Source organism: Xiphophorus hellerii, chromosome 3, assembly GCF_003331165.1.
Source record: "Xiphophorus hellerii strain 12219 chromosome 3, Xiphophorus_hellerii-4.1, whole genome shotgun sequence".
In the NCBI taxonomy this organism is placed as follows: Eukaryota; Metazoa; Chordata; class Actinopteri; order Cyprinodontiformes; family Poeciliidae; genus Xiphophorus; species Xiphophorus hellerii.
The window spans coordinates 22,424,301-22,451,558 of NC_045674.1; the positions used below are offsets into that span (position 1 = coordinate 22,424,301).

At 38.4% G+C, this 27,258-nt stretch overlaps 1 protein-coding gene across 1 annotated transcript; it reads right to left on the reverse strand.

The window, feature by feature from the left end:
* Positions 1-17,806: 17,806 nt before the first annotated feature.
* Positions 17,807-23,953, reverse strand: irx2a (iroquois homeobox 2a). The gene is made up of 3 exons (XM_032559093.1): positions 23,354-23,953; positions 21,667-22,072; positions 17,807-21,100 (listed from the first exon to the last, which is right to left on the reverse strand). The coding sequence occupies exons 1-3, from the start codon at positions 23,591-23,593 to the stop codon at positions 20,220-20,222; spliced, it is 1,527 nt and encodes a 508-aa protein (XP_032414984.1). The 5' UTR covers positions 23,594-23,953; the 3' UTR covers positions 17,807-20,219.
* Positions 23,954-27,258: the final 3,305 nt, after the last annotated feature.

Consider the following 27,258-nt stretch of genomic DNA (forward strand, 5'->3'; position numbering starts at 1 on the left):
CCATATCTAATAATTACATTAGACTGAATTCTATATTTTAGAATCAATAATGTTGACAGTATGTGTGTGTGTGTCCAGATGACTTGGTAACAATTTGAATATCTGTTTGCAATCTATGTTTTACAGTTTAATTGAAATGTACACAAAGCAAAGAAATCTGAAATTCATAAATGTCACTTAGGCTTTCAAAATTGGTCAGAAGGTGTTTTCAAAAGCTTTTTTTCCCCACTTTCTAATACAGTCAAAACAAATAGGAAAATAAGGAAATCTAAACAATAAAATGCTGAAATGAAATAAATCAATATTTCTACAAAAAACAATGCGCTGCATAGGCTTTTGAAATTATTTATGGACAGTTTATCAGCTGAAAACTGAAAACAAGTGAATTTCCATTAAGTTTCTAGCACAGGTCATTGCAAAGGCAGTGTAGCTCACTTTGTGCATTGTACTAACCATAGGGAGCACCAAGAGTGTGTGCTTGGTGTGTGTATGTCTACAAACACGGAGGCTGAGCTATTGGTATGTTTAAGACGTGCGTGCATGTGTGTGTTTCTGCTGTATGCTGGGTTTGGCTAGCTCACTGCTGGGAGCCTCATAAAGCTCTCAGTTTGACGACCAACTGAGCAGTAAATTAATTAATCATCATTTTATGCCTCATCAAGCGCTTTGCCCGCACCTCGCCACAGGAGCCCGTCCCAATTAGCCAACATCAGAGCCAATTGTTTAGCTTAGCTTACTCTAGGTGTGAAAGAGACGATGTTAATACAGAGGGGGGAAAAAGCTATGGAGAGAGCAGATTATTGAAGATGGACACATACTTTTTATATCTTTCCTTAAAGCATTAGTAGTGGAGTAAAACTGTATCTCAAAGCAGCTTCTAGTCATATTGGATATACATTTGGTATATTTTGTAATAAAAATCAATAGTGATATCAATTTAACCATCAAGATAAAATTATGATATTAAACAAAAAAAAGGTGTTCCTTTTCCCCTGAAATCTGGTTCAGATTAAAATGTGTCACTTTTAACAGTTTAAGCATAAATAAAGAGTCATCTAATCAGTACAGGCCAGAGCTGCTTGCCTCATCATGGTGATAAAAGCAAAAAGGGGCTCTATGTTGAAAAATCCTGATTGTCACTACACATTTTAGTAATGGGTGACAGAGAGGCAGACAGAATGACATTGTGGCAGGGCAGCCAGGAGGATGCCAACAGCCACGCCAGGGGCAGGGACGGAGGGATGGATAAGCAGATGTTGTTCATCACCCAGGGGTGGTGAGGGTATGCTGTGTGTGTGGGCTTTTTTGTGTGCATGACTGTGTATGTTTATGAGGAACTACAATGATGGACCGCATACCCAAGTGTGTGCGGATGCGACCGTGAGTTGGCGTGCACGTGATAGTGCAACTGTGTGCACATGGACGTCTCTTACAGAGCCTGCAAAGTGCTCGAGGGGGAAGTACCTACAGAGGCATCTGGCAAGAGGAGCCCAAAAACAAAGGTAACCTTGCCTGCAGTGATGTACACTGTGTACAGCCACTGTAGTGGTGGTTAAGTACGGGTTGTTGTGTGTATGTGTGACTTTTGGCAGCGGTGTGTGGAGTTTTTTTTTTATTATTATTCCTTTATATATCTTCTGTTCATCAGTCTGATGCACACATGTATATTAAGATGAAAGCAACTCCTTCTATTTAACTTGCTCCTGAGCAAGATGCCATATGGTGATGCTACTGTACATGAAAATATAAGAGAGAAGAAACTTATTTCCAGCCTTTTCAAATATAGCAAGCTCTACATCACAGAATGTTCCACAGGTCAAGGATACATTGGTAGTAGATTGATATATTATGAGAACCTTAATGTGTGTGTTTGACAGATTGTCAAAAAGAACATGGACTTGAGTGGAAAGGACTCACAGTGAGGGTATAAATATATCTAGATTGTATATATATATATATATATATATATATCTATATATATATATATATATATATATAGCTGCTCAAGTACAAGTGGATGGTTGACTGATCTGAGACTTTTACAGTGTTAGAGTCATGCCCAGCCTGGGGTCAGAAGTAGATTTATCTGGTTGTGACTTTATCTTTGTTATGCAGTTCTTTGTGTTTATATGTGTGAGTATGTCTTATAGCATGAGTGAAATACCTCTAAGCAGGTCTTATAATTGTCTGTAGTGCTTTTAGAGGGTCAGGAAGCATACTGGTCCCCTCAGTCATCGAGCGATTTCAGAGGCTATTACCTCTGCAGTATGGAAGCACCCGAGGGAATGTGAAGGTGCACTTGCTCCCTGAAATTCCTGATAAATGTGTGCACAAATCAAGCAGACTGAAATTGTAGCGAAATGAATGTACATTAATCCACGCACAGACAAAAGTGTATAAATATGAGTTGATGTTGGTTTCATTTTCATCATGTGTATGCATTGCCATTCACATAAAAACTCAATAAACACTTTATCATGTACACTTGTTAATTTGCTTGTTAGTAAAAATAACAAATTACTCAGCGAGTTGGCAGCAAGTTGGTGCCTTTAGACATTTAACTAACTTGGTGATGTCTGAGCCAGGCATAATAATGTTGTGAAAAGGGGCATTTAAGGGAGTTTGAAATTGGCTTTGTTCTTGGTGGAAAACTGGCAGATGTGAGTGTTTCAAAAACTTAGAAAAAAATCTCTTGAGTTCAAGGAGAACATATGAGGAAAGGAGAATCCATCCAGATAGTGGTTATAAATTGGATGAAAGTAATAATTACAGAGATCAGAGAAGAAGGAGCAGAGTAGTTTGTTACATTTGTTGACAGTGATTACCTTGACTGTACTGGGAAAGTTTTTTTTGTTTTTTTTCTTTTTATTCTGTAACATAAACTCTTATACAAATCCAGAGTGCAGTTTTCTAAAAACTGACTGATGAACTTTTAGCACAATAACGCTCGTCTTCTACTTAAAATCAATATTCACCTCTCGCCCGGAACGTTAGCTGGAAATAGGCACCAGCACCCCTCCTGACCCAAGTAGAGACAAGGGTGTTAGAAAATGGATGGATGGATGGATGGATAATTGCTTCCAAATGCAAAATCTCTCTCCCAAATGCTCCTCTCTTTTCTAAATGTTTTGTCTTAAGTATTGCACAATAGATAAAATCTACTCCATAAGAAAATGATTGAAACATATCTTCCCATCAGTTATTTAAAATAATTAGTGCTTACATCAGAGTCTGCAGGTGAAGAAGTTATTAAACTGTGTGTGGTAATGTCAAGCACAAACTGATACTCTCTGTAGAGATTTATCAGACAGAATTGTGGTGAAGAACAAAGAAGCAATGAATGAAAATATTATTAAATCTGTAAAGGAAAGAAAATTCTGGTCTCAAGTTCACACTTGCTTATCTCTATCACCCCCATTACTCTTCAGCCAATTTTCTGAAAGCATTCCTGATATTCTGTGTATATACCTTTAAGCGTTCCTGATTTGTAAATTAGTGCTTTAAACAAGTAATTTTATACTACACTTTTTTGTTCTTCTTTCTTCTTCAGTGTCTCATTTTCTGCCACCAGGTGCATATTGCTGTTTTAAGATACTCCTCAGTGAAATGTGTTGAATTCCCTCATGGGTAAAAGCTTCTTTCCAGATGTAAGGCTTTGATAAATCACTTGACCAGGTGCTTCTTCAATTAGTTCTCATCATTCTTGTTGTCCTTGTGCTGTAACATACCTGTTACTGAGCGGAACCCAAGCAGGGGTTTCAAAGTATTCATTTGTGTTGATACTCAAAGACAAGGCATTTGCTAACTTTTACCATAAACAGAGACACTGGAAGAAGCTCTCTAAAAAAGTTAAATGAAGCCTTTCATGTGTGCTTTAGCATTAGTTATTCATTCCAACATATTTACAAAAATCATTTAGTCACTTTAAGCACATTCATTTCAGCAAAACTTAAGAAAGACCCTTTGCTGACATTGTTAAGCTTCATTATCTTTGAGGGGAACTTGGCAGCCTTGAGCAGGAAAAAATTGTCATAACTTCTTTCATCAAAAATCCAGAGCAGTGACTGATTTGTGGCCATGGATGAGATGCTAGGCCGAAGAATCGTGTGGTTACACACCCGAGTATGATCGAAAATATTTTCCTTAATAGTTGTGTATGTGTGAGTAAGCGAGAGAGAAACCCGACTTGCAGATATTTTACTTTATCTTGGCAGATAACTCATATTTGAGGAATAAAAGCATTCAAAGCTTATGAGTGATCAATTATACTGTCAGTTATGAATGTGTTTGCAGTGGCTGCAGGCCTTCAGGTGTTATAGGGTGGATTAAGGTAATGCTAGCCCAGGTGGTCACAATGACGCTGATGCACTACGAAGAGTTTCAACATGTGAATTTACTTTGTGTTATACACGGTGTGGAGGAAGAGAATAGGATGGTGAACAAAACAAAACAAAAAAGTTTCTCATACACCCTCCAAATCCTGCACCACAGGCACACAACCAAAAGAAGTTAAGCTTGCGTGATTGAATGATGTATGCATAGATAAATTAAGATCTCATGTTGCAAGTGGAACATAAATACTTTTCTCGGGTGTTGACATTCCTCCAGTAATTTATCAGTGTTAGTATTTATTTAAATGTTTTCTTCCACAGCAGCACATTTATTCATAATTTCACTCCACCACAAGGAAACAACATGAAAACTTCTGAAGAAGACAGGCACAAATTCCTCCTTCACAAAATATATATTTTTTTAAAAATAATAATAATAATAAAAATGGAGTGGCATCAGATTTTAGTGACTGTAGTATTTCTCTTTTGTCTTTGGTAAAGACCATGAGCCAGTTCTCTGTAGACATAAGTGTTTGGTTTGGTAGCATTTATTCAAAATGCTTTAATCCATTTCTTTGCTTTTGGAGAGGTCTTTGGTCTGCTTGAGTTCACAAACATTTCAACTAAAAGATGGTCTTAAAGATCAAAAATGAAAATATGCAGAGAGAGCAATTACACATGCAAACATTATCAAAGTGGAGACAATGCAATATATAATGAACTTTAGCAAAAGCATTTTCCCACCATTTTGTTAATGCAGCCTGACAGTTAATGAAGTTTTAATTTAGAACTAATCAGATCTTGTAAGGCATGCCCAGTCGCCTAGGACTGTGCTGGGAAGCAGAGGAGCCAAAAGACAGGCTCCTGGGAGACCAGCACTCCGCTCTCATTAATGTTGCCAGGTTCCTTTACCTAATTGTTGGCACAGGAATCTTCAGACGTGCGCTTTGAGCAAGTCACCGTGTAATTCAAGTGTTATTTTTCTGTCAGATGCTCTTTGTCATGTGCTTAATAAACCAGATTGATGGACCAATTGGGAAAAGAGAGGGGTGGGTAGACACACGTAACACCACCAGATGGATCTGGACTTCCAGTGGTTGCGTTGAGACAAGTCAGCAAAAACAGTAAGGTCTTACCTTTCCACTTTAATATCTTAATTTTTATTTTTATTTTTTTATGGTTTTTGTTTTCTTGTGTGACAATCAAACCTTCAGGTGGCTCCTCAAGCTATAATAAAAACATATACTTGTTTAAATAATGTCTTTAGTCCATGCCTACCAAATATAGGACTGTGTTCCTGCCTGGGAGTGGATTAGGATCGTTCATATTGAATGTGGTGCAGAAATATCTATCTCTTAAAGGGATCCATAATTAGTTTGAACATTTTGGCCTAAATATGTTGTCATTTTCCTATTAACTTAAAAATTACAGCTTGTGAAACATAAAAATTTATTTATTTACTTTATTTACTTTATACATTTGATATCTTCCGGTTCAAAATCAAAAAGGGCTAGTGTTGCTGTTTTGGCTGGACGAAGCTTGCACATTCAAACCTAGCATATGTCATTTACCCAGAATGCATTGCAGTGTTAACAACATGGTGACGTACGCGTGACATTTGATTTATATTTATGAAAAACAAACAGCCTACAGTATTGTTACTGTGTTGTTTTTACATCCATAATAAATGTTGCTCAAATAAATGCCATTGTTACATCTAACCTCAGATCCCTTTAAGCATTAATTGTTACACTTCGGTTAACATTTGCAGACATACTCCTGACACACCATTTGGTAAAAGGAAATAGAAATGATTTGCTCTCTAAAGCACACATTTCAAGTATGAGTTTGACTTGTTTTTATTGGCACACACTCCTTTAAATTTTGTAATATGAACCTGGCACCCAAATGAACAAATTAATCCCAAGTGAATGCAGTTCACCTGGGATTGTGCAACATGCTTTTAATTAAAACTTTCCCACATGTCTTTGCTTTAAAGCCTAGGAATAAAAACACACTGCTCGTGTAACTGCAAAAATACATATAAATCCATGAGTCAAAGTTTGACAGAAGTATACTTTTTCAATTTGTTTGACAGTAATTAGATTTTTATTAATCAGTTTGAAAAGAAAAATTCAGTTTATTGTTCTTTGGTTTTATACAACAGCACAAGTCTCTTTTACAAATAAAGCAGAGTTCTATGACCTGGCTATTGCCTTCCTATGATATGCATTATATACGTCACAACCAAACGTTAGTGGTAGTGGGTAACGTTTAAAACTTTAACCAAACAGCATCCAGGAAGAAATCGTTTCTCAATAACCGAGAGCCCAGTCCCACTGTTATGAATCAAATAGCAAAAGTCTCTCTCACTACGCTGGGCTGGTTTTGACCAGGCTAAGAGTTCTATGAACTATAAAACATCCATAAATCATGTAGAAGACAGAAAAAAAATATTAAACATTGACAAACTTAATGAAAAATCACAGATAATTTGTTGGTTTTATTAGTATCTCATTATCTAAACTTTAGAATGATGCAGTATAATAATCAGAAAATGGGCCAGTTAACGTCAGTTCAAGCAAGACTAACACTACTGCATACATTTAAGGAACAATATTAATGGAGTTTGCTGCAATATTTTCAGTCACAGTTGCATCAATTCTTTTGCAGTGGTGTGCATATACAGTCTGAATGTATTTTGAATACTCCAGCAGTATGGATTACATTACACATGTAGCTGACTTGTTTGAAGACAGGCATGTCCGTATTCTAGAATACATTCAGTCAATAAAACTTTAAAAACTGAACTCCTTCACCCTTGTTTATAGCACCTAAACTTGAAGAAATAGGCCTACTTGTGATTTGGTGTATGTACGGTATACTTCCAATAGGCCAAATAGTTTCTCATGAGAGAGAGAAAGAGAGATAGATAGAGACAGAGAGAACTCAATCTGTGGGATGGTGTGAAATCTATGACATGTCATAGCAGCTCAGTCAGCTGTGCCACTCATTCACAGAGTATATTGTTGACTCAAAACAAAGGTTTTATCCTCTGTACAGTTGAGGAGAGCACTGAGATCAGATTCTAGATAAGATACTCTAAAATGAAAAGTGAATTCTCCCAGGACTGTCACATTGTTGCATATAAGATGTTCACAGGTGGAGGAAAACGGCTCCAACAAAGAGATCTTGATCTTGTGCTGTCTACCCAAGAGCACAATTCTAACTAGAAAGCTCAAGTAAGCATATATTTCACCATGAAAGTTAAAGCATACATATTACAATAAGTTCTGCAGAAGGAAACAGATTGTTTTTCTGTGAGCGGTGAATTATCCATATTCCAGAACAGAGAGGAAGGTGCTAGCTTCTTTCTTAAGTTCTGGTGTTGGAAGCTGATGAATCAAAAGTGGTCATGAGACTTTGATTTCCTCCTCTATTTATCTTTTGGGGCAACGGTGACAACAACTGTAGGAGTTTGTTTGATAACTGGTGGACTGCCACTTCACCCACCTTATCTGCAGGTGGTGGTCAGAGGGTGCATGGCAGCCTTGCCTCTCTCAGACTGCCCTAGGGCAGCTGTGGCTACAATGCAGTAGCTTGCCATCATTAGCGTGTGAATGTCTGAATGTAGTTTGAAGGACTTTGGGGTCCTTTGGACTTGATAAAGAACCATTCGAGTATTGGCCATTTTACACCGTCCCCATGAAATTTAGATTTGGTATTATTCTAAATTTTAGACAATAAAACACATTTCACAAAGCCTTTTTGTTTAGGGCACCCAAATGGCTTATGACAGTCATGGTTGCAACAAAAAAAAAATAATTCCATCGTTTTCTTTCTTTTTAGTTTTTTCACATTAACATGTACACACACACTCACTCAAAACAGATGTCATGCTAAAAAAAAATGAAAAAATGGAGAAAACATTTTATTATTTTTTGAACACCAGGAATAATTTTAATATTTGTCTGCAGGTCTTATTACTTTTAGTCAAGTGCATTTGGACAGCATTAAGTACCCTGATGCTGTTATAGCACCTCCTCGCTCCGATACAAGCATTTTTTCCATCAGCGTAATTGTATTAGAATGCATCTCCAATCCCCTGTAACAGAAAGAGGTAAGCCGCTTCGCTTGCTTGTGGAGGGATCAACAGTCTGTCCTTTCAAAGACTTGCAAAGCTGGCTGTGTGTGTGTGGGTGTGTGTGGGGGGGTGTGTACTTCCAGCAAGCGCAAGCACTTTCTATTCGTTTGCGGAATGTGCACCCTTCTGCAGACATTTTTGCACCTTGCACACACACACACACAACCACGTAGTAAAAGCTCAACCACCGCCATGTAGCGTGATTAGGTATAGCTGTCGTTGAATTGTGCTGAGCACAGCCAGGGCATTGCTGAGGATTGGGTTGCCCTGTTTCCACACAGAGAGAAAAAGAACACACTCACACACACTCAGAGCCTGTCTGTCTCCACCTTGTCTTTAGCCCGTCGCCAGGAAGCAGCTGGTCTGAATATCTGAGTGCCTTTAATGAATTGAAATATTTAGGGTGCGAGAATTTGGTGATTAAATGCAATAAGGCTAATATTCCTGGGTGAATTGAGAGTCAAAGGAGGATTGTCCTCTGAGAGAGGAAAGAGATGGAGGAAAGCAGGGAAAGAGCAATGTTCTTGGCAGCATGCAAACCCCCTGCCCACCTCATGGGAAAAACGCTATTTAGAGCACAGGAGGAGAAGAGCTGGAGCGTTTTTGAAAAGGGAAAGGAAGGGAGGAGAGATGAGCCTGTGGGTGGTAGAAGTTGGGGGGCATCAGTGCTTATGGCTTAAAGATTATGTTTCATTTAGATTGTGATGGAGACACACTGAAAAACTCTGCATGACCTTTAAGAAGTATACTTTAAACAGCGGTGGCACATGCTTCATGGCTCACAATAGTGAGCTTTCTGAGGATTTTCTCGTAGAAATTGACATTTCATAAAATACAAACTTTTATTACCGAAGAAGGAAACAAAACAGTATTAACTCATTTATTCTTTTTTTATCTGATGAGCGAATTCAGAATAATGCCAAAATGAAGTTTGATTTTTCATGATTTAATTGACGGCCTGCCAGTAGAGGTTTAGAGTAAGCTGGTCTTCCTGTATGACAATTGTGGACAAGTGATGGCAAAGGCAATAGATTATGGTGAATGTACTACGGACTGACTTAAAAAAAAAAATGCACAAAACGACACAAAAGAACAAATATTATTGATGTAAAAACTTTTCAGATACAGCATTAGATGGAGAAGGAACAATTAAAACCAATTATCTGTCTGCATAGATAAAAAAATAAATAAATAACTGCTATAATAATTGCTAAAGTTTACATGTGGTATCCTACACGGTTCTGTGGTATGTCCTAAAAATGTTACATTACTCACAGTGTGGAGATCCTCAGTAAATGTTGCCTTCACTGAGAAACCTGTTTTTGCTGCATACAAAGAAGGTGTCTCTAGCTAATTGTTTCACATAAAAAAACAAATACACTTATTCTAGACATTTTAAACCAAACGCTTCATGCCACAAATAAATTGCAGATATAAAAACGTGTCACTAATTGTACATGAATGACATGTGATAAATGACAAAGTATCTAAAACATGGTGTATTTCTGATTCTACATTTTATAGTTTTGGTAAAAGTTTGAAAGTTAGGAATTTGATTGTTGTAAGTAAATAGTCTGACATAAACAAACTGATGCTAAATTATGTTGAAATAATATTTTTAACATTTAGTAATAGGCAAAAACGGCTTTCTAAACTATGTTAAATGTAATTTGATGCATTAAATTTCAATTTTGGGGCTGATCATTAACTGAACTGTGTTTCAATGCTTCATACAGCTGTGTTCAAAATCATCCATAACCCTCAGGAGATTGCTAAAGAATATTAAATTTTTAGTTTAAACAAATGTGTCATCTGAGTGGACGTAACATGAACGTTTTAGAGTGGCTTGGCCAGAATCTGGAACACAATCTGATAATCTGTGGAGGGGGATAATGATTTGGAGGGAATTTTCAAGGAGGGAATCCAAACCCAAAGTTTGAGAGCCTATTACTAAATGATCAAAAATAATGCAAAATACAAAACACATACACACAAAATAAGAAGTGAATCATTGATCTAATAGCAGCACCTGCTTTTGAGTTAAGTACTGAAAATAAGAAACTCACTAATTTTCTTGTCTTTGTTTCTTTTAAAATGGAACATAAACTAGTCAGTGCAATATATAGTTCTGTTGCCTGCTAAATTCTGAAATAGATTGCATAAAAGCATACTCGTCTATTTCTTGCTTTCTATGCCATACCATATACTTAAATCAAACAGACAAGGTCATTGATCTTTAAAATCGTTCCCGAACTCATATCACAATGTTTTTAAGCTTCTTTGACGTGTTGCACTCCTGATGTTTATGATTTTATAGAAATGCCAAGTGTTTAAGTAGTGTTTTCAAAAGACACATTTAAGCAGATAATGTACATTGCCTAAAACTGTGCCTCAAGGCACAACTTCTATGTTAAATTAGCTTGTAGTGTCACAGGTTTTTCTGAAATAAATTTACATTTTGTGCTTTCAGTGTGCGTGAAAGTAGCTCAGGTTAAAACGCTACAGTCAAGTCAGAAGCCATGACACTAAAGTGTTTGCTTAAAGCAGGGGTTCGTTCAATTAGCCGACACGTCTGACATATTCTGTTTAACATGAATCACTTCCCCTGCGTCTCCCGGAACACTTGATAGGCGAAAAAAAGAAAGAAAAAAAAGGTTTAGTGCAGACATGTTGAGCTCATTTAGAAAACACTTCAGACAGACAGGAGAAGAGAAACACTTTTTAAAAAATGTTTTCCTTATCCACTTGTTTTGCTTGTTGGTCTTAAAGCTTGCAATAGGGAATTTGCAATTTAGATACACATTGCGTTTTACATATATTCATTCCACTCACATTTTTTTCACATTACCACCATAAACAATTAATTTTGGGGGGGATTTTATGTGATAGAGCAACAAAAAGTAGAAACTGACTGTGAAGTGGAACAAGAAAATGTACATGAGTTTCACATTTTAATACAAATAAAAAATATTTCTATAAAGTACGCTTTTTTTCCAGTTACAGCTAAGATTACGGCTGCTGCTCTACATGTAGAGACTAGATTTGCTTGCAAATTCTTTATAAAATAACTTAAGCTGAAGTCAGGTTGAAAGGATGACCCTCATCTTTCAAGTCTTGCAACAGATATCAGTTGGCCAGAGGTCTGGTTTTTGACTGAGCCATTTCGACTGTGTTTTCAACTTAAGCATTCTACTACATCGCTAGCTATATATATTTAGGGTCATTGCCTGTAAGAGGGAAAACCTCCACTCAGTCTGGTGGCCTGTATCCGCCATTTCTTCCATATGTTTGCTATGTCTGCATATGGCTTGAGGGAAACATAAAACAGGATTTCTTGTGATTTTTATTCAACAATTGTTTTCCCCTTTGCCACAGTTTCATCAGAGCCACATTTGTAGAGAGCACGACCGATGGTTGACCTTTCAGAACATTTTCTCACCTGAGACGTGGATCCCTGGAGCTCCTCCAGAGTTATCATGAGCCTGCTGGCTGCTTCTCAGATGAACGCTCTCGTTACCAAGCTCTTTTATTTAAAGTGTGAAGCCATAGCATAGTAGGTTTCCACTATGCCACTTCCAGATAAAACAACGCTTTATGTAAAATCTTCAAAGCTCAACACATTGGTCACATTGGATCTTATTTGAAAGAGTTAACTTCACGTGGGCAGAAACTTGCTGACACAAACATACACACATAGACACAAAAATGTTATGTGTTTTTTTCTTCCAACTGGCTTAAACAAAAAAAAAAAGCAAAAGTGCTGTAAACAATGTGAAAAAATCAGCAAGATATGTATTTTTCATGATGATGATATTATACTCAAAAATAGGTGAAAGAAATTGACTGGTTGAATTGGTTATGTTAGACATATGAGGGTATTTGCAGAAGGTTTTGGGTTCTCTCAGGCAGATGCTACTACATCCGCCTGTAGACAGGTTCTCCTTTTATGATAGTCTACTGAAATTAACCACTCTAAAATGTTGAAATCAATAGCTGAACACCAAAGCAAAGTATGGGTGTCCTCTTGGTCATAACTATTACACAGTCATTTGTTGAAATGTTTAACACACCTTAAACAGTGCTACACATATATAAAAAGTGAATAATAACAATTTAAAAAAAAAATTACATAGCTGCAAAAGTCCCCATACAAGGACTGATTTTGATTTGCAAAAAGTGCCTTAAAAAAAGATTGACATAAACACAAGGCTGAATGTATTGTGTTTCTTCTTATATATCCAGCTTTCTAACAACAAGTTCCACAACAGCGTTTTTATTATCTAACTTACAGCCCAAAGGTGAAACACTCTCCTCTGGATTGTTTACTTTCCACCAGCATTAAACATAACTGTCAATTAGGAGTAGAAGTTAGAGCTTCTAATGACCTTGTTTAAGCTGTTGCATTGGCAATTATTTGTGTGTGTGTATATGTGTAGGGGTGTGCAGGTGTGTGCGTGTTGCCGCGTGTATGTGTGTGTATTTAATCCCAGCTCAGCTTATTGGCCTTGATCATTCAGAGTATTAAACATTTCGGCTGACACCTTTATGAGAGGACAGGACCCCGTACTCGCTTTTAAAGTCCCCCCTGTCCACTTTGATGTGTTTTATTAAACACAACTGTGCCTGATTTGTACGTCAAGCTCTTTGGTCTCCCAATCTTCTCCCCAATATTAGTGCTACTTACGGTTAAGTCTGAGCATCAGCAGTATTTATGGTGAGGTCTTAATAGGCAGGTTGAGCATGAAAGGTGTAAGAACATCAGAAGGATAGATTAGAAGAAAGGTTCAGTAAAGGGAACAGGACTATTCTGTGTATGTTCTTACTTTAACAAGACTGAGAATGTGTGGGGGAATTATATAAAGTAAGGTAAAGAGGTTAAAACATGGTGTAAATTATGATGCATTTTCTCTGGGTAATCAGCACACCCAATATTTTCTTGTCATCCCTCCAAATTTGTGACAGCGGCCACATTGTGCATCAGAAGGAGCCTTCTTTCACTTTGAATCAAGTTTTGCTTCTAAAGGTGTGCATCAGAGATTACTGTCTGAAGTATTTTGCAAGTGATAGGATTGATGGACGGATAAAAGATAGAAAGAGCTCATGAATTATCTGCACATATTGAGCTGCCTGTTTGATCAGTGATAAGGGGGGATGATTCCACTTGCTCTCTTGTCTATGCTCAGCTGAAGCTCGATGATACCATCAATTTAGTTTTCAATGACAACCAGTCCTTAGTGTGGTGACTCACTGGTGAGCAATGTGACAGGATTCTGACGGTAATTGGTATCCTGTGGATTGAATTTAGCAATACCAAAATGACTTTAACTTTGGTCGTCATACCCTTTTGTTTTTTTTCTTCTAATGTCTTTACATTAAAATAATTAAGTTTCATTTGTTTCAGTGGGATTTTGTCTGATTAATAAACACATTGCAGTAACTGTGACACAAATGAAAGTGGTAAAGAAAGGCAGGCATTTGTTTACAGCACTCTCTAACTCAGTAGTCTGTTGAGCTACTGTATGTCTCTACCAACAAGTACAGAAAGTTTTAAACAGTCTTTGCATAATAGCTCAAACCCAATCAGACTGGATGAACAGCCTTTGACTTGGCCATTCTAATACCTGAATCTGTTCTGGGAGTATGTTTAAGGTTTTTTTCTGATAGATGGAAGGTAAAGCTGCACCACAACCTCCAGTTCCCAGCTGCTGCCACTATGCTTCACCTTGGTAGTGGTGTTTTGAGGTTTATGGAAAGTGTCATTTTTTTCTAAACAAAATTTTTCACGAGGGGCCAAAAGTTTATATTTTGATCTCATGTGACCAGAGCACCTTCTAAACCAAGTGTTTTGTGCTTGCCATAGATTTTTCATTCCGCATTCTTTCTCATGGCTTTCTTTAAGCAAACGTCTTCTTGATGCTTTCTCATAAAAGCTACATTTTGCAGTGAACAATTTATATTTTTTCCTGTGGGCTAATTTGACAGCCTGAGCTGCGGATCTCTGTACTTTACCCAAAGTTACCAGAGGCTTCTTGGCTATTTTCTGAAAAATATTTTCCTTGTCTGTCAACCTTTTTATTATTATTTTATTTACTTCATTATATTCATATTCCTTTATTTAATCAGGTAAACCCTGTTGAGATCTAGATCTCATTTTCAAGAGGGACCTGAGCAAAATATTTGCAATACATAGCAAATTAGCATTATGGACAATTGCAAATGCCTTTGAATAACAGATGCATTGTTTTAGTTTTATATCAGCCTTGGTAATTTTTCAACACCTGTCCTGAATAAATGGGCCTGCATGCAACACTTTTAGGTTTGTTATTTATAAAACAAAACTCTGACTATGTATCATTTGGGAGGTGTTGTACGACGTTAGCCACAGTCCTTCCTAGCAGTGTCTATAAAAAGGCAAATAGCCTTTTTCTCCTTTGAGAATCAATATCCGGACTTCGTCAAGGGCACCACAGTTTCTTCTGCAACTGCTTATTTTTTTTGGATGTGAGCCAAAGAGCAAGTTCATCAAACAGTAGCTGGAACTCCTCTCCACAATTTTGACTAATTGTGGAATAAATTCACAATCTTTTCATTAGAGGCTTCACAGCTTGAGGTTTATTATGTGCAATTGGCGCCTTGTTCCTATTTTCACCTGCCATTGCTCTCAATCAAACAAAAAGGCAGGTAGGAAGTTTCTTTTCATGTGTTCAAAGGTGACCGGTTGCAGAGCAATTGCTCTTTCTTTTTCTTTCCTGTCTCTCAGAAACAATAACTCTTTTTATTGAGAACAAATGTTGACATTTGAAGGGAGCAGCAGCAGGTGAGGGGCGGAGGGTGAGACTGCCTCTGGTGCTATTTGACAACGCTGTTGAGTCCCCTGTGGGAGCCCACCTGAGAATAAAGCATGCATTTCAATAAACCATCTCCTAATGAAAGCATTTTGGACTGAGGAATGAGAAGTTGGCCAGAGGCTATAACATCCACGACTCCCATATACAGTAGGTCCCAGACCGAGTGCTAAATGGTAATAAGGTGGGGGAAACACATCAAATCAAGTCAGTGATGATCTAACGGGTAACAACACTGAATTTAACCAAGAGTCATTCACAGTTTTACTGCGTGCTTTAATTAGAGAGTACCTTTTTAAAAGAAGATGTCTGACAATGTCATACAGTTCAAAACAAAGTATGCAATGACTTTATGTTAAGATGAACTGGATCCATATTTCAGTTTTCAACATTCTTGCAGATGAAGATTGTGTCTTTTGGGGTGCGAGCACTGTGGAAACAGTCACCCCTAATATTGTGTTAGGTACAGATTTATATACTCAATAATATTTCTATGTACTGTAAAGTAAATACGCAAACATTTTTGGTTGGGTTAATGATTGGGTTATTTTAGCATGGCACTGATCAGCTTGTTGTAACATTATGGTGTTAAGGAAGTCAAGGTTGTTTTAACAACCTTCTGCTCACCTGCATTTTTGTGCACAGTAAACTTTATTTTCCACTGTTCTGGGAGTATGTTTACTCCCAGAACAGTGGGAGTAAACATACTCCCACTCACCATCTATCTATGTCCGATAGATGGTGAATGAGGTTTAGGTCTCACAAGTTGGCTGGGCAATCAAGCACAATGATACCATGGTAATTTAATGAGCTATTGGTACTTTTGGCAGGATAGGCAGCTCTCGTTGGTAGATAAAGTCTGCACCTAAATGAACATTGTAAGCAGAGGGAATCACAAAGTGCTTTAGAAGTTTAACTTTGAACTTTGATGAAAGACTAGAAAAATATCAGCAGGTAACACAAACTGTCAATGAGTATTAAAGTAATTTGGAATATGTGCTTCTCCTCACCCATGATAGAACATGTACTTTCTTCTATAAAGAAGAATGTACATTAAATAAAAAAGAGTTTATTTACATGTGTAACAAAAGTTTAGCTCTTTTTTCCTTAGCCCACGCTAAATGCTTGTGACATCTCTGGGTTAGGAGTGGCTTAACATGAAGAATATGACAGATGTTCATTTTCTCGGATACAGTACTCTATGAACATTCAATGTCTTTAGCGTTATGTGGCTTACTCTCAGCAACTGTCTGCTGGACAACTGTCCATTCAGCAATCTCTACCATAACTGTAAAGGTCATCACATTGAATTGTGCTAAAAAAAAAAATCTATTCTATATTGAAACTTCTTTTTTGGCTCTATGTTCAAATTTTTTGAGAGACTGAATTTTTGGTCACATGAACTGTTGGCCAAAAACATGAGAATAAACTAATATAAACACTCAAAATATTTCAGTCTGTATGTAACAAGTCTGTGCAAAAATGATTGTCACTCTTTGAATTGAATAAATAATCAATAAATTTTTCAATAATATTCTAATTTATTTACATAGCCCTCTGAATGCTAAATTGTTGATGACATAATCAACACACCTAAATAACCCAACTCCCCCGCCCGCTCCCTTTCCTTCTCTTTTCCGAGGGCAGCCCTGGCTGTAGGAGGATTTCTCGACAACACTCAAGCTCAGATTCAACTGGAAAATGAAGGATTAGTTTTGAGTTTGGCCAGAAGCAATGACTGAAGGGGGGGAGGAAATATTATATGTTTGATTAAAGCACACGAACTGATAAAATATCACAAATTTATATTTCAGCGCCAATTAAGAAATAAGTTGAAGGTTTAAAAATATGGATAGCACGGATAACACCCTCGGAAGTTGGCTTTGAGTTCTAATTGTTTAATTAGCTGTATTCTATAATAGCAAAGCCATGATGAAAAGCAGGGGGACGTCTCTCCGATTAGGCCCCATCACACAGCCCATTGAAGCTGGCAGATGCTTAGATAGACTTTTATGGATCGCTCGATGCTGGCGCAGTAATGAAGCAGGCAGGCCTGACCTGTCCTGAACCAGGCTGAAAAAACTCCAGGGACGGCCCCGCTGGGAGCCCGTGATGCCCCCGATGTGTCCCCTCGGCTGTATTAATCACACTGAAAAAATAAATGTGCGCCAAGGCGAGAGAGAGTGAGAGAAATAGAGGAGGAAAAATGTAATAAGTACATCGTTTATCCCCATCAAGGTCATGAATATTTGACCGAGGGAGCAGAATGAGGCCCTAAGAGAAAATGATTGACCATTTAGAAAGAATGGATTGTGCAATCTGTGAAAACTCATAATAGTTATGAATGGCAAGAGTCATCAAGCATTTCCCATCTGTACTGGACTGACAAAATAAAAGAGCAATGAACGGGGAGAATTTAAAAGAGGAAAAAAAAATATGGATCACATACAAGTTATATGAAAAAAAAAGAATCTCAAAAATGAACGTCATAGTTGGGAAAAAGAGTTTAATATTTTCTTATTTTGAATAATGGATATAACACCCCACCTTTTCATTATATGTACATTCATATAAATTAGTAAAAGTACTCTTGTTAACAAGATTGTGTTCTTTGCCCCAAAGAAAACAGTCCATAATATATATGTATATATTTTCATATTCATATTTACAGGACAAACAGAAGATGTCAGTTTTCCACATTTGCAATACAACTTGCATAAATTATAGGCATCGTTCCACTGTCATTTTAAAAAAATAAATATCAAATGTAGGCTACTCCACTCTGAAGTCCTCAAAGTTCACTTCAGATCAGATCAGCGTCCTAAGAATCCTCCCCCCCTCCCCAAATACATTTCCTAGGCCATATGTTGTTTTTTTTCCACACACAGATATATAACAAAAAAATAATAATAATATATCGTGGCAAATAAGCAAACAAGAAGAACCTGAGAAATAACATGTAACTCACATATAATGGGAGATGATGAGTGATAATGATAAGGAAATCACACAAGGCAATGTAATGAAGACTGAAGATCTGAGTCTTTGTGGGATTTAGCAGCAGCAGCTTTCATTTCCAAAGAAATATGGTGGCACTAGATACGGTTTGGAGTAAGAGGTTATGAGGGTTAAAGCGTGGGACTAAAAAGGTTGAAATCCTTTTTTTCCATGTTTTATACTCTGAGCAATTGTGACACCTACCTGCAGAGCATGGAAATATATATTTTAGAAAAAAATAAAAACAGAATCCTACGATGCAGAATTTGGAAAAACTGTCAAACTGTTTCAGAAAGAAAAATCAAACTAAATAAAATTGAAAACGTTAAATAAATCTGCTAACCTAAACCACGACTGCAGCAGCACATATGAAAAGTGAGCAACTGCCACAACCACTTACACTGTAAAAATGACTTTTTGAGAGAATTAAGTATTAGTCATTAAAATTACTTCAGTTTTATTCAAACATATTACAGTGTAAATGTAATTTCTTGGAGGGGCGGGAGCGGGGGGTAACAAGTACCCCCTGAACACCTTTTTAGACTTTGACAGTAGATGTTGGTTCAGATAACCATTAGCTGTTATCATTTGTCATGTTGCATCCGGCAAACAGTGGTTAGCATGGGTTTTATTATAAATCAATGCACTTTACTCAGTAAAAATGGATATCCTAAGAACTGCCACAAGGCTTGTAGATTAAAAAAAGTTTAAGGAGTTTAAGTCTGTATTCAGTTTTAACCAGCTTATCAACAGCTCTAATAGTAAAATACGACTTACTGGCAAGCTGAGCTCCCTAAGTTTGAGGTAGTTGTTGCCAGTAAAGAAGTCATCTCAGCTGTGGTTGTTATGTTAGAATAGATTTGAAATGATTTTATGTCTTGTTTAATATAATAGAATGAAACCCCGGATGAACAAATCCTACTAATTACAAATTTATTTGAGTATTTTATTGTTGGAATTTCTCTTTCTAAGTATTTTTTTTTAGCTATTAAACTTAGTTTATAGCTATTTATTGTAAACACAGAATAAAGTCTGTGCAAATAAAATGTATCCTGTTGCACCAATTTTATTGAGTAAACCAGCAGTTGGTTTTATCAGTGTATGTGACATTTGAAGGCTTGAAGTTGCACTAAGACTGTGCAGAGGGAGCTAATTTGTTTGCATTTGGCTGACCCTGTGTAATTATAATTATCCTAAGCTGAAAGATAAGGTTTGGAGCCCACTGTGCACACGCACACTCACCCTGTTTCCCTCTCTCTCTCACACACACAAAGGAAACAATAAAAGTAAAATTCCTCCTCAAAGCTATGGCAACATTTCTCTGCTTATTGGATTCAAAAACCGTCCTTGTGTGTAATGTGTCTGCGTGTATGGTGGGGTTTATTTGAGGCCTGTTCTTCAATGTTGTAGTGGTTGAATTTTACATGTTAATTTTCAGCTAAATTCTCCTGTTTCTGCTGATTTCAGAAGCAAGCTTGTGTTGTTCCTATGAGAAATAAAGATATGTTTAAATGAGTAAAATTCGTTGAAAATAGAATAATTGTTTGTTGTTTTTTTACTTTAAAATAAGGTTTTGTTATTTTTTTATTTTTATTTTTTTATACCTGGTTTTAAAATCAAAGTCTCCATAATGAGATACAATTAGAATGATCTCGATAAATGTCGTTTATTCTTATTCCAGAATCTCTCTCAAAACGGTCAGATTTATTTGAAGCAAGGCAGAGACTGTTCCCACCAAAGCAGTGACATGAAAGTGACCAAAAGTAGAACGGCTGGTTTGCTTTGAAAACATGTAAAACGATGGCGAAATCTTCGTCCGTTGCTGATGTGAAATACAATTCCAAGATTTAAAAAAAAAAAAATCCGAAATAAGTTTTCATTTTAGTCACAGAGTTCTCCTCATTACGTACCTTTCTTTGCTTCTACGTTTGTGGCTCTGAAATGTTGCTGCTCGACGGCAGCAATCTGGTTTGGGTTATTTTTAACGATGGGGGAGTCTGGCCTGAGCTTTGGTTCCGCGCAAGCCTCCGCCGCCCTGTGAGTGGCGCTCAGACCGTCGTTCGCGGCCGCGGCTGCTGCGGCCGCGGCGGCGGCAGCTGCCAGACTCACTCCGGAGGAGTTGGTGTACCGCAGGATCCCTTGACCCTGCAGGGGGCTAAAGTTGCCGTAGTTTGTGTAATTGCTATAAAAGGGAGACGTGTAATAAATAGGTCTTCCGAGGATGGAGGGGGCTGGGTAGAGTGAGGGGGAGCTGGCAGCCGGTGAAGTCGCGGAAGGCGTCGGGGGAGTGAGGAGTCCGCCGCTGGAGGAGGGGCAGTTCGGCTGCCCCGGTTGCCCCTGTTGCTGATGTTGCTGCTGCTGCTGCTGCTTTTGGTCCGAGGTTGCAATCTCGGCCAGAGACCACAGTTTGGGCTTGGCCGAAAGATTCTGAGGCGCCCCGGACGGATTAGGCCTGTTGTCCAGACACGAAGACAATTTACTGACGTTGCTGTTTATGAGGCTCCGGGCCAAATCCTCCCGCTGGCTGTGAAGGTGGTGGAGATGGTGGAGGTGGTGGTGGTGGTGCTGATGATGGTGATGGGTGAGCACCGGAGCTTCCACGCCCGTCAGAGGCGACGACGTGACGGGTTTGGGTGAGAGTTGGTCGCGGCGGTCCACGCCATCCTCACTGCACTTGTCCGCTGTTTGGTCGGAGCTCAGCTCTGAAACGCAGCCGACCTTTTCCCCGTCAGACTCGGCAGAGCACGAGTGATCCGTCAGAGTGTCGACGTGCAAACTGATGCCTGCACGAGAGGACAGAGTTGGCAAATGAAGGGAAAATAAACGACACAATTTCAGAAATGAAAAAAAAAAAAGAATAAAATAAATAATGGTAATAAAAATGATTGAACTCCAAAACTGCATAAAACTTTTTGGCTGAATCTAAAGTAAAAATTAAAATTGAAATATTTATGATTTATATTAATTTAGCAAGTTAGTTTTTGTTTAAAAAAAATATATTTTTAAATAATGTTTTATGGTTCCATTTTTATATAACAACGCGAGGGGAGGGACATAAACTGACACAGTTTATTGAGGGTCACTCATCATGAATGTCTGTTTTATAACTGGTTTATCACCATGTTATCAAAAAAAATAATAAAATGTCCCTCTCAACATTTAGTGCAGCGTTTTGATTAAAAAAGTACACTAATCACTATGGTTACGGAACGACAGACACTTATATCTAAAGGACAGCATCCTGGCCTGATCATTTGTTTCCAAGTTTGACTTAATACACCCTCCCCGTGCACAAGGCTCAATGGTTAATTTGATCATTGGCTCTGCGTATTGCCACATCACACCCCACCTTCGTCCTCCGCCGAAGCCTCGCCGTTATCCAGGGTTTTGTCAGAGCGCTCCGCCTCCTTTCTCTCCCCGTCTCCGTCCTCCTCGTCCTCGTCCTCGCTCTTACTGCGGGGCGCCCAGGTCATCTTGTTCTCCTTTTTGAGCCTCCGCCTGGCGTTTGCGAACCAGGTGGAGACCTGCGTCAGGGTCATCTTGGTGATGATGGCCAGCATGATCTTCTCCCCCTTAGTCGGGTACGGGTTCTTCCTGTGCTCCTGTAGCCAGGCCTTCAAGGTGGCCGTGGCGTCCCTGGTGGCGTTCTTGCGGTAAGCCGGGTCGTTGAGTTGGTAGGGGTAACCCGGACTCCCATATGGATGGTAGCTGAGCGCCCCAGCCATGCCCGTTGTGTGCGCGTCATATGGAGAGGACTTGAGGGGAAGAAAAGTTGGGAAAAAGTCACGCTTCCATAATTGATTTGCCCAACTGAGCTAGAAAGATATAGACATAACAGTGAGTTTTATATATATATATATATATATATATATATATATATATATATATATATATATATATATATATATATATATATGAGCGTGTGTTTGAAAGAAAAAAAAAACTTAAAGTTGGATGTTGTTTTATTCTATTATTTGATCTTAAAACGTTTCATTAATCTGTTGTATCAAATGCCATTTTTGCATTGTAGAGTTGAATATAAACCAACTGATTATTAATGTCATATTTATTTATTTATTTATTTATTTATTTATTTATTTGATGTGTTCTTCATTGGTTTTGTTCGAACCATTTGCAGACATTGAACCAAAAGCAGAAGGGGAAAAAAGGTGCAATTACCAAAGTCTAAACGCCGCGCGTAAAGGCAGGCCGCAGGGAAAGAAAGCCATGATTTAATGCAGCAGTGATGGTTAAGGTCATTATCGGATTAGTTAATAACAGAGCTCCCGTTAATGCAGTAGTTAAGATAACATAAAGCAAATTTAATTTTGCTTAATCACCCATTAGCTTGCTCATTTCCATTGAGTGAATGCATGATTTATATCTTTTTTTTCTTTTTACTTTTTTTTGTTTTCTTTTTGTCGCTGCCCCAGTGGATTCGCAAATCCCATTAACAAATCACTTGATATGCACCTTTCCCGAAAAGCACTTTAAGTCTGCCCGTGTGACATGATCACTACGAGTCATGCTTTTCACCTTAAATGTGACTTGAGAGAAAAAAAATATCGGTGGCTTTACTTCTTATTTTTTTAGAACTAAACGAGGAAACAGACTGATTTATTTTAGACTATATATGATCTAAACATGTTCAGTCGTGTAGAGTCTAAACCTGTCAGTATACATCTATTTTGTAAAACACTTAAGGCTGCGCAGCATGAGTTAAGCGGTGGTCAAGCCATTCCAATCTGTAGCTCATGCCTGAAATCCCATTTTAAGTGGAGGAGGTGAAGGATTTGGAAAGTAAGGGCCCTTCCAGGAGACCACTTCATATAAATTCATAGCTCTCAATGGAAAAGTTCCGCAGCTACCTACGGATTCGAGAAAAAAAAACAGAAAAAACACACACACACACACTGTAAAGCGTTGTAAAGCGCCGATCCATGGCGATCAGATCAAGAATGTGCGCATACATAGTTTAAAACGCGGAAATCCAGCACTTATAATCGGGAGTAACACACACACGAGATTTTTTTTACCATGTAGGAGGGGAATCCCGTCGCAGGATCCGTGGAGTATGACAGCGGACTGGAGAAGCCCGCACCAGCCGAGGCGGAGAAAGCAGCCGAGCCGGGATAGGGACTGAAGGCTGAGCCGGAGGACGACCTCGCCAAGTCCTCATTCCGCGGAGCAGCCAGAGCCGAGGCCCCGTAAGCCGGACACGAATAAAGAGCCAGAGAGCCTGGGGGCTGGTAGAGGTAACCCTGAGGATAGGACATTGGTGAGCGCAATAGAGTTCGCCGATTCTCCCAAGAAAAAAAAATAGCAGGAGGGGAAAAAAAAAAAAAGACGCACACAAGGCGGCGGACAACAGTGGCTAAAATATAAACAATCAACTCAATAATCAGCCGTGCAAACAGTCATCAAACAGTGAAAGTAAAAAAAGGCCTCCCTCCGCAGCCCCCTTACTGGGAAAAAAACACCCGAAAGATCTGTTAAAGTGCCCACATAGAGGTAATGTGGCATGCGTCTTGATCCCCTAGCGTCCGATGTTTTTAGTGCGCGGCGCTATGAAGTGAGGAGTTAGGAGGGAAGGAGCCAGTTGAGTTTCAGACACACACAGAGCATTGGGGGGAAAAACTGGAGCTGTCACTCTGGCTCATCTGAATATCCCATCCCCGCCCCCTTTGTGCCGGATAGAAATGGAGCCACGGAACAAAACCAGCGCTCCACACGGGAAGGAGAAGGTTCCATACCAACCAAACTAGAGAGGACGCACTTTCACTTCTGCTTGTGTGTTTGGATTTTTTAACCTCGTAAAACAAATTTAATACGTCTCACCGGTTTGTTCTTGGTAGACTAAAAAGTCCACAAAATCCGCTGGTTTTTTTCCGCTTTTTTAAAAAATTTTTTATTTGCAACTCGTTACTATTTTCTCCTATGGCACAATGCAAATACAACGACGTAAACAGCAACCTGCTGAATGTTAATTCCCTTCACTTTATCTGACGACAAGGGAAACAGTAGAACCCGTTAAAGAGTGCAATGTGACATGGCTTCTCGCACGCAGGTGCTCATTTAATCATATCCAAGAGCGCAGCCTCTGTGGTCACCGAGCCGTGTGCGCGCACCTCTGGCAGAGCGCGCACCTCTGGTGTAAAGAGCGCTCTCTCCGGCCTGCTGGAGGCGCATTCAGCTTTTCAAGTCTCGCCACTTGGTGCATCTAAACTCTAAACTCATCCCCTTGTTACAACAATTCCATTCATCAATGGCAATAGAGCTGTTGGTAGCGGTAATTGTCGCTTTATGAAGGGAATTCGAGGACCCCTCCAAAACACACACACACACACACACACACCCACCCCCACCCACGCACCCACACACACACACGCCAGCGCGCACTCACTTGAATATTTGCCAGTTCACACGGGAGTTTAGGCTCTCACTTGTTTATTATTGCCCCCGTGTTATTTTTGCATCATTACACCAATACGTTGGTTTAGAAGTGTTATTATTATTATTTTGGTATTACGTCCTTTGGAGCAAACTAAAAAAAAAAAAAAAAAAAACGGATGCTAACTTTTTAAAAAAAACTAATTAATTTCCAGGCCCTTCTTTTGACAGCTGACATTACTCCCCATGAATTCCATCATCCGTTGTGATGAGACAGTGTACTCTGAATGACTCGTGAAATATTTGAAACTAATTGCACTGGTTACGTGAACGTGTTGTTTTACAAGGCCAGCACGCATTGCAAACTCAATAAATTAAGACACAAAACAAATAAATAAATGTAGCATCTTTTTAGCAATACCGGCATAATGTCCCTTATTTGGGGTGTTATGTGCTTTAAAAAAATGCAAGCAAACCTGGCATATCAAGTCAGCTTTTATATATACGTACTTAAAATCACGAAGTCACCGATCATTCGTTTGTTTTAAAAATCCAAAGTATTTAAAAAAAATAGACCTAGATTTCAAGTTCTTTTAAAGCAACGTCTCTAAATCAATTCATGTAATTCTCTTACATATTTTGATTTTGATGGGTCACCCCCAGGTTATTACAAGTCTCTATCTGGCCACACCTCACATAACTTTCAAGAGGCAACCTTGAGTTAAACAATGTCAAACAATTAAAGTAGTTATTAATACATTGTTATGTTGTTATAATTATACACCTGGTTTTATAATCAAAACAAAATGCTCTTTTAACACTTCAGGCCAACCCATCAACAAAATCCTAGCTATATGTACATTTGTCCCCAATATTTCCAGCGGAATAAAAATATCATTGTTCATCACATATCATTTAGTTTCTAAGGCTGGCTTTGGACATGCTCCGTTGCATTTTTTTTTAAAGAACATATTTGTAAATTTCTCTATTTCAGACAGGACTAATCAATCCAAGAAGATCAAAATCTCACCTCTCAAAAATAGATAGGTCAAGATATGGACGAGCGGGAGTACTGGCTGGTCCACACCAGGGGGCACTGTCTCCTCTACACATAGGAATGGTGTGACGTTCCCATTTTCCTGTACACCGGTGAGTGATTATGCGCATGCATGCATTGTGTATCGAAAAGCCCAGATATGCAAACACATATATAATAACGAGAGCATGTGCATGCAGATTGTAAATGTGTGCACACTTGAAAATTGCCATTGTAAAAGTGCACCTGTTGGCCTGTTAAAGCGCACTTTAGGTTTGTGTGGGGGTGTCTGTTAAACTCCAGACTTGTGCATTCCAGGTCTCAGTTTCAGACAGACTGCAACTCCAAATATATATGAGCCCGTTGGAGATATAGGAGATGGGAGCTGAGAGACCAACGGATCAACAGAGGGGACGAGGCAGACAAGGAAAATGAGGGGAAAAAGACGGGATGGTACACACATCGAAGTGGGCAGACAGACAAAGGTCAGACAAGGAAAACTGTGCACACCCTTCAGTAAAACATAATCACAGTTTCAGACAAAATCAGCTGTAGAAGTAACTGAACATCATTTCAGTTCAGTTGAAGATTGTGAAACATTAAAGCAACTGGTGTTTGAGATGTTAGTTGATTTACTAAGTGAGTTCATATATTTTATTAAAATATCAACATTAGAAAAAAAATGACTATTGCTTCCTTGTTAAAGTCTGAACATAAATTTACTTCCTCTGCTCAGTCACTATAACCCCGAACCAGTTGTAGTGATAAAACAAACAAACAAAAAAACAAGTAATCTTATTCAAAAATACTGAAACCGTTGTCTCTTTTTTCCTCATATTACTCTCAACACAATTAAACACTAAATTATAAGAACTTAGCAAAGTTTTCTTGTGTTGCATATTCTTTTTGGGGTGTGCAATAATCTTGCTTTCTGTGAAAAAAACCCATTTCATTTATTTTAAGGCAAAAGGCATTCGTTGAAATGTGGTTGATCAACAAATTTGACTCATTAGTTGGAAAAGTGGATGAGATTGATTGGATTCAATCTTCTTTGGTAGTTTGTGTCATTTGGAAACTATGAATCCAACGAAAAACAGATCACATGGGGTTCCTCAAGGCCCCATTTGTAGGCAACTTTTGTTCTATGTCTATTGTATATACCATCAGGCCCCCATCCTGCTATGTATTTGGCTTTTTGTTACAAGCTAGTGGAGTAAATATTAAGAAAATCCAGAAGTATATTTGTACTGCTGTTCTACAAGCAACACAATCAGATTGAAAAACATTGTTTGATTTTAAATCAGTGTCATATCAAGAGGGCCACCGTTCAGTTGAGCAAGCCTCTCTTCTATGTTGCTGCTGGGAACTGTGCATTAAGTTTGCCAAGTAGTTATTGTCTTGTGTAATGTGGACTCATTTAAGTGATTTTACTTTAAATTAAAGTGTTGTTCTCACTTTTGTTCATGTAATCTTGCATCATTTAAGAAAGCATGCGTTATGATCCAACCGTGCCGA

What these genes read in the sequence shown, in the direction of transcription:
- irx2a (XM_032559093.1), bottom strand. Translation starts at nt 23,593, where the DNA reads ATGTCCTATCCTCAGGGTTACCTCTACCAGCCCCCAGGCTCTCTGGCT. An exon ending in CGGGATTCCCCTCCTACATG is followed by an intron (nt 22,073 to 23,353) that starts GTAAAAAAAATC and finishes CTTCCCCTCAAG; the next exon opens with TCCTCTCCATATGACGCGCA. An exon ending in GGCTTCGGCGGAGGACGAAG is followed by an intron (nt 21,101 to 21,666) that starts GTGGGGTGTGAT and finishes CCTCTCGTGCAG; the next exon opens with GCATCAGTTTGCACGTCGAC.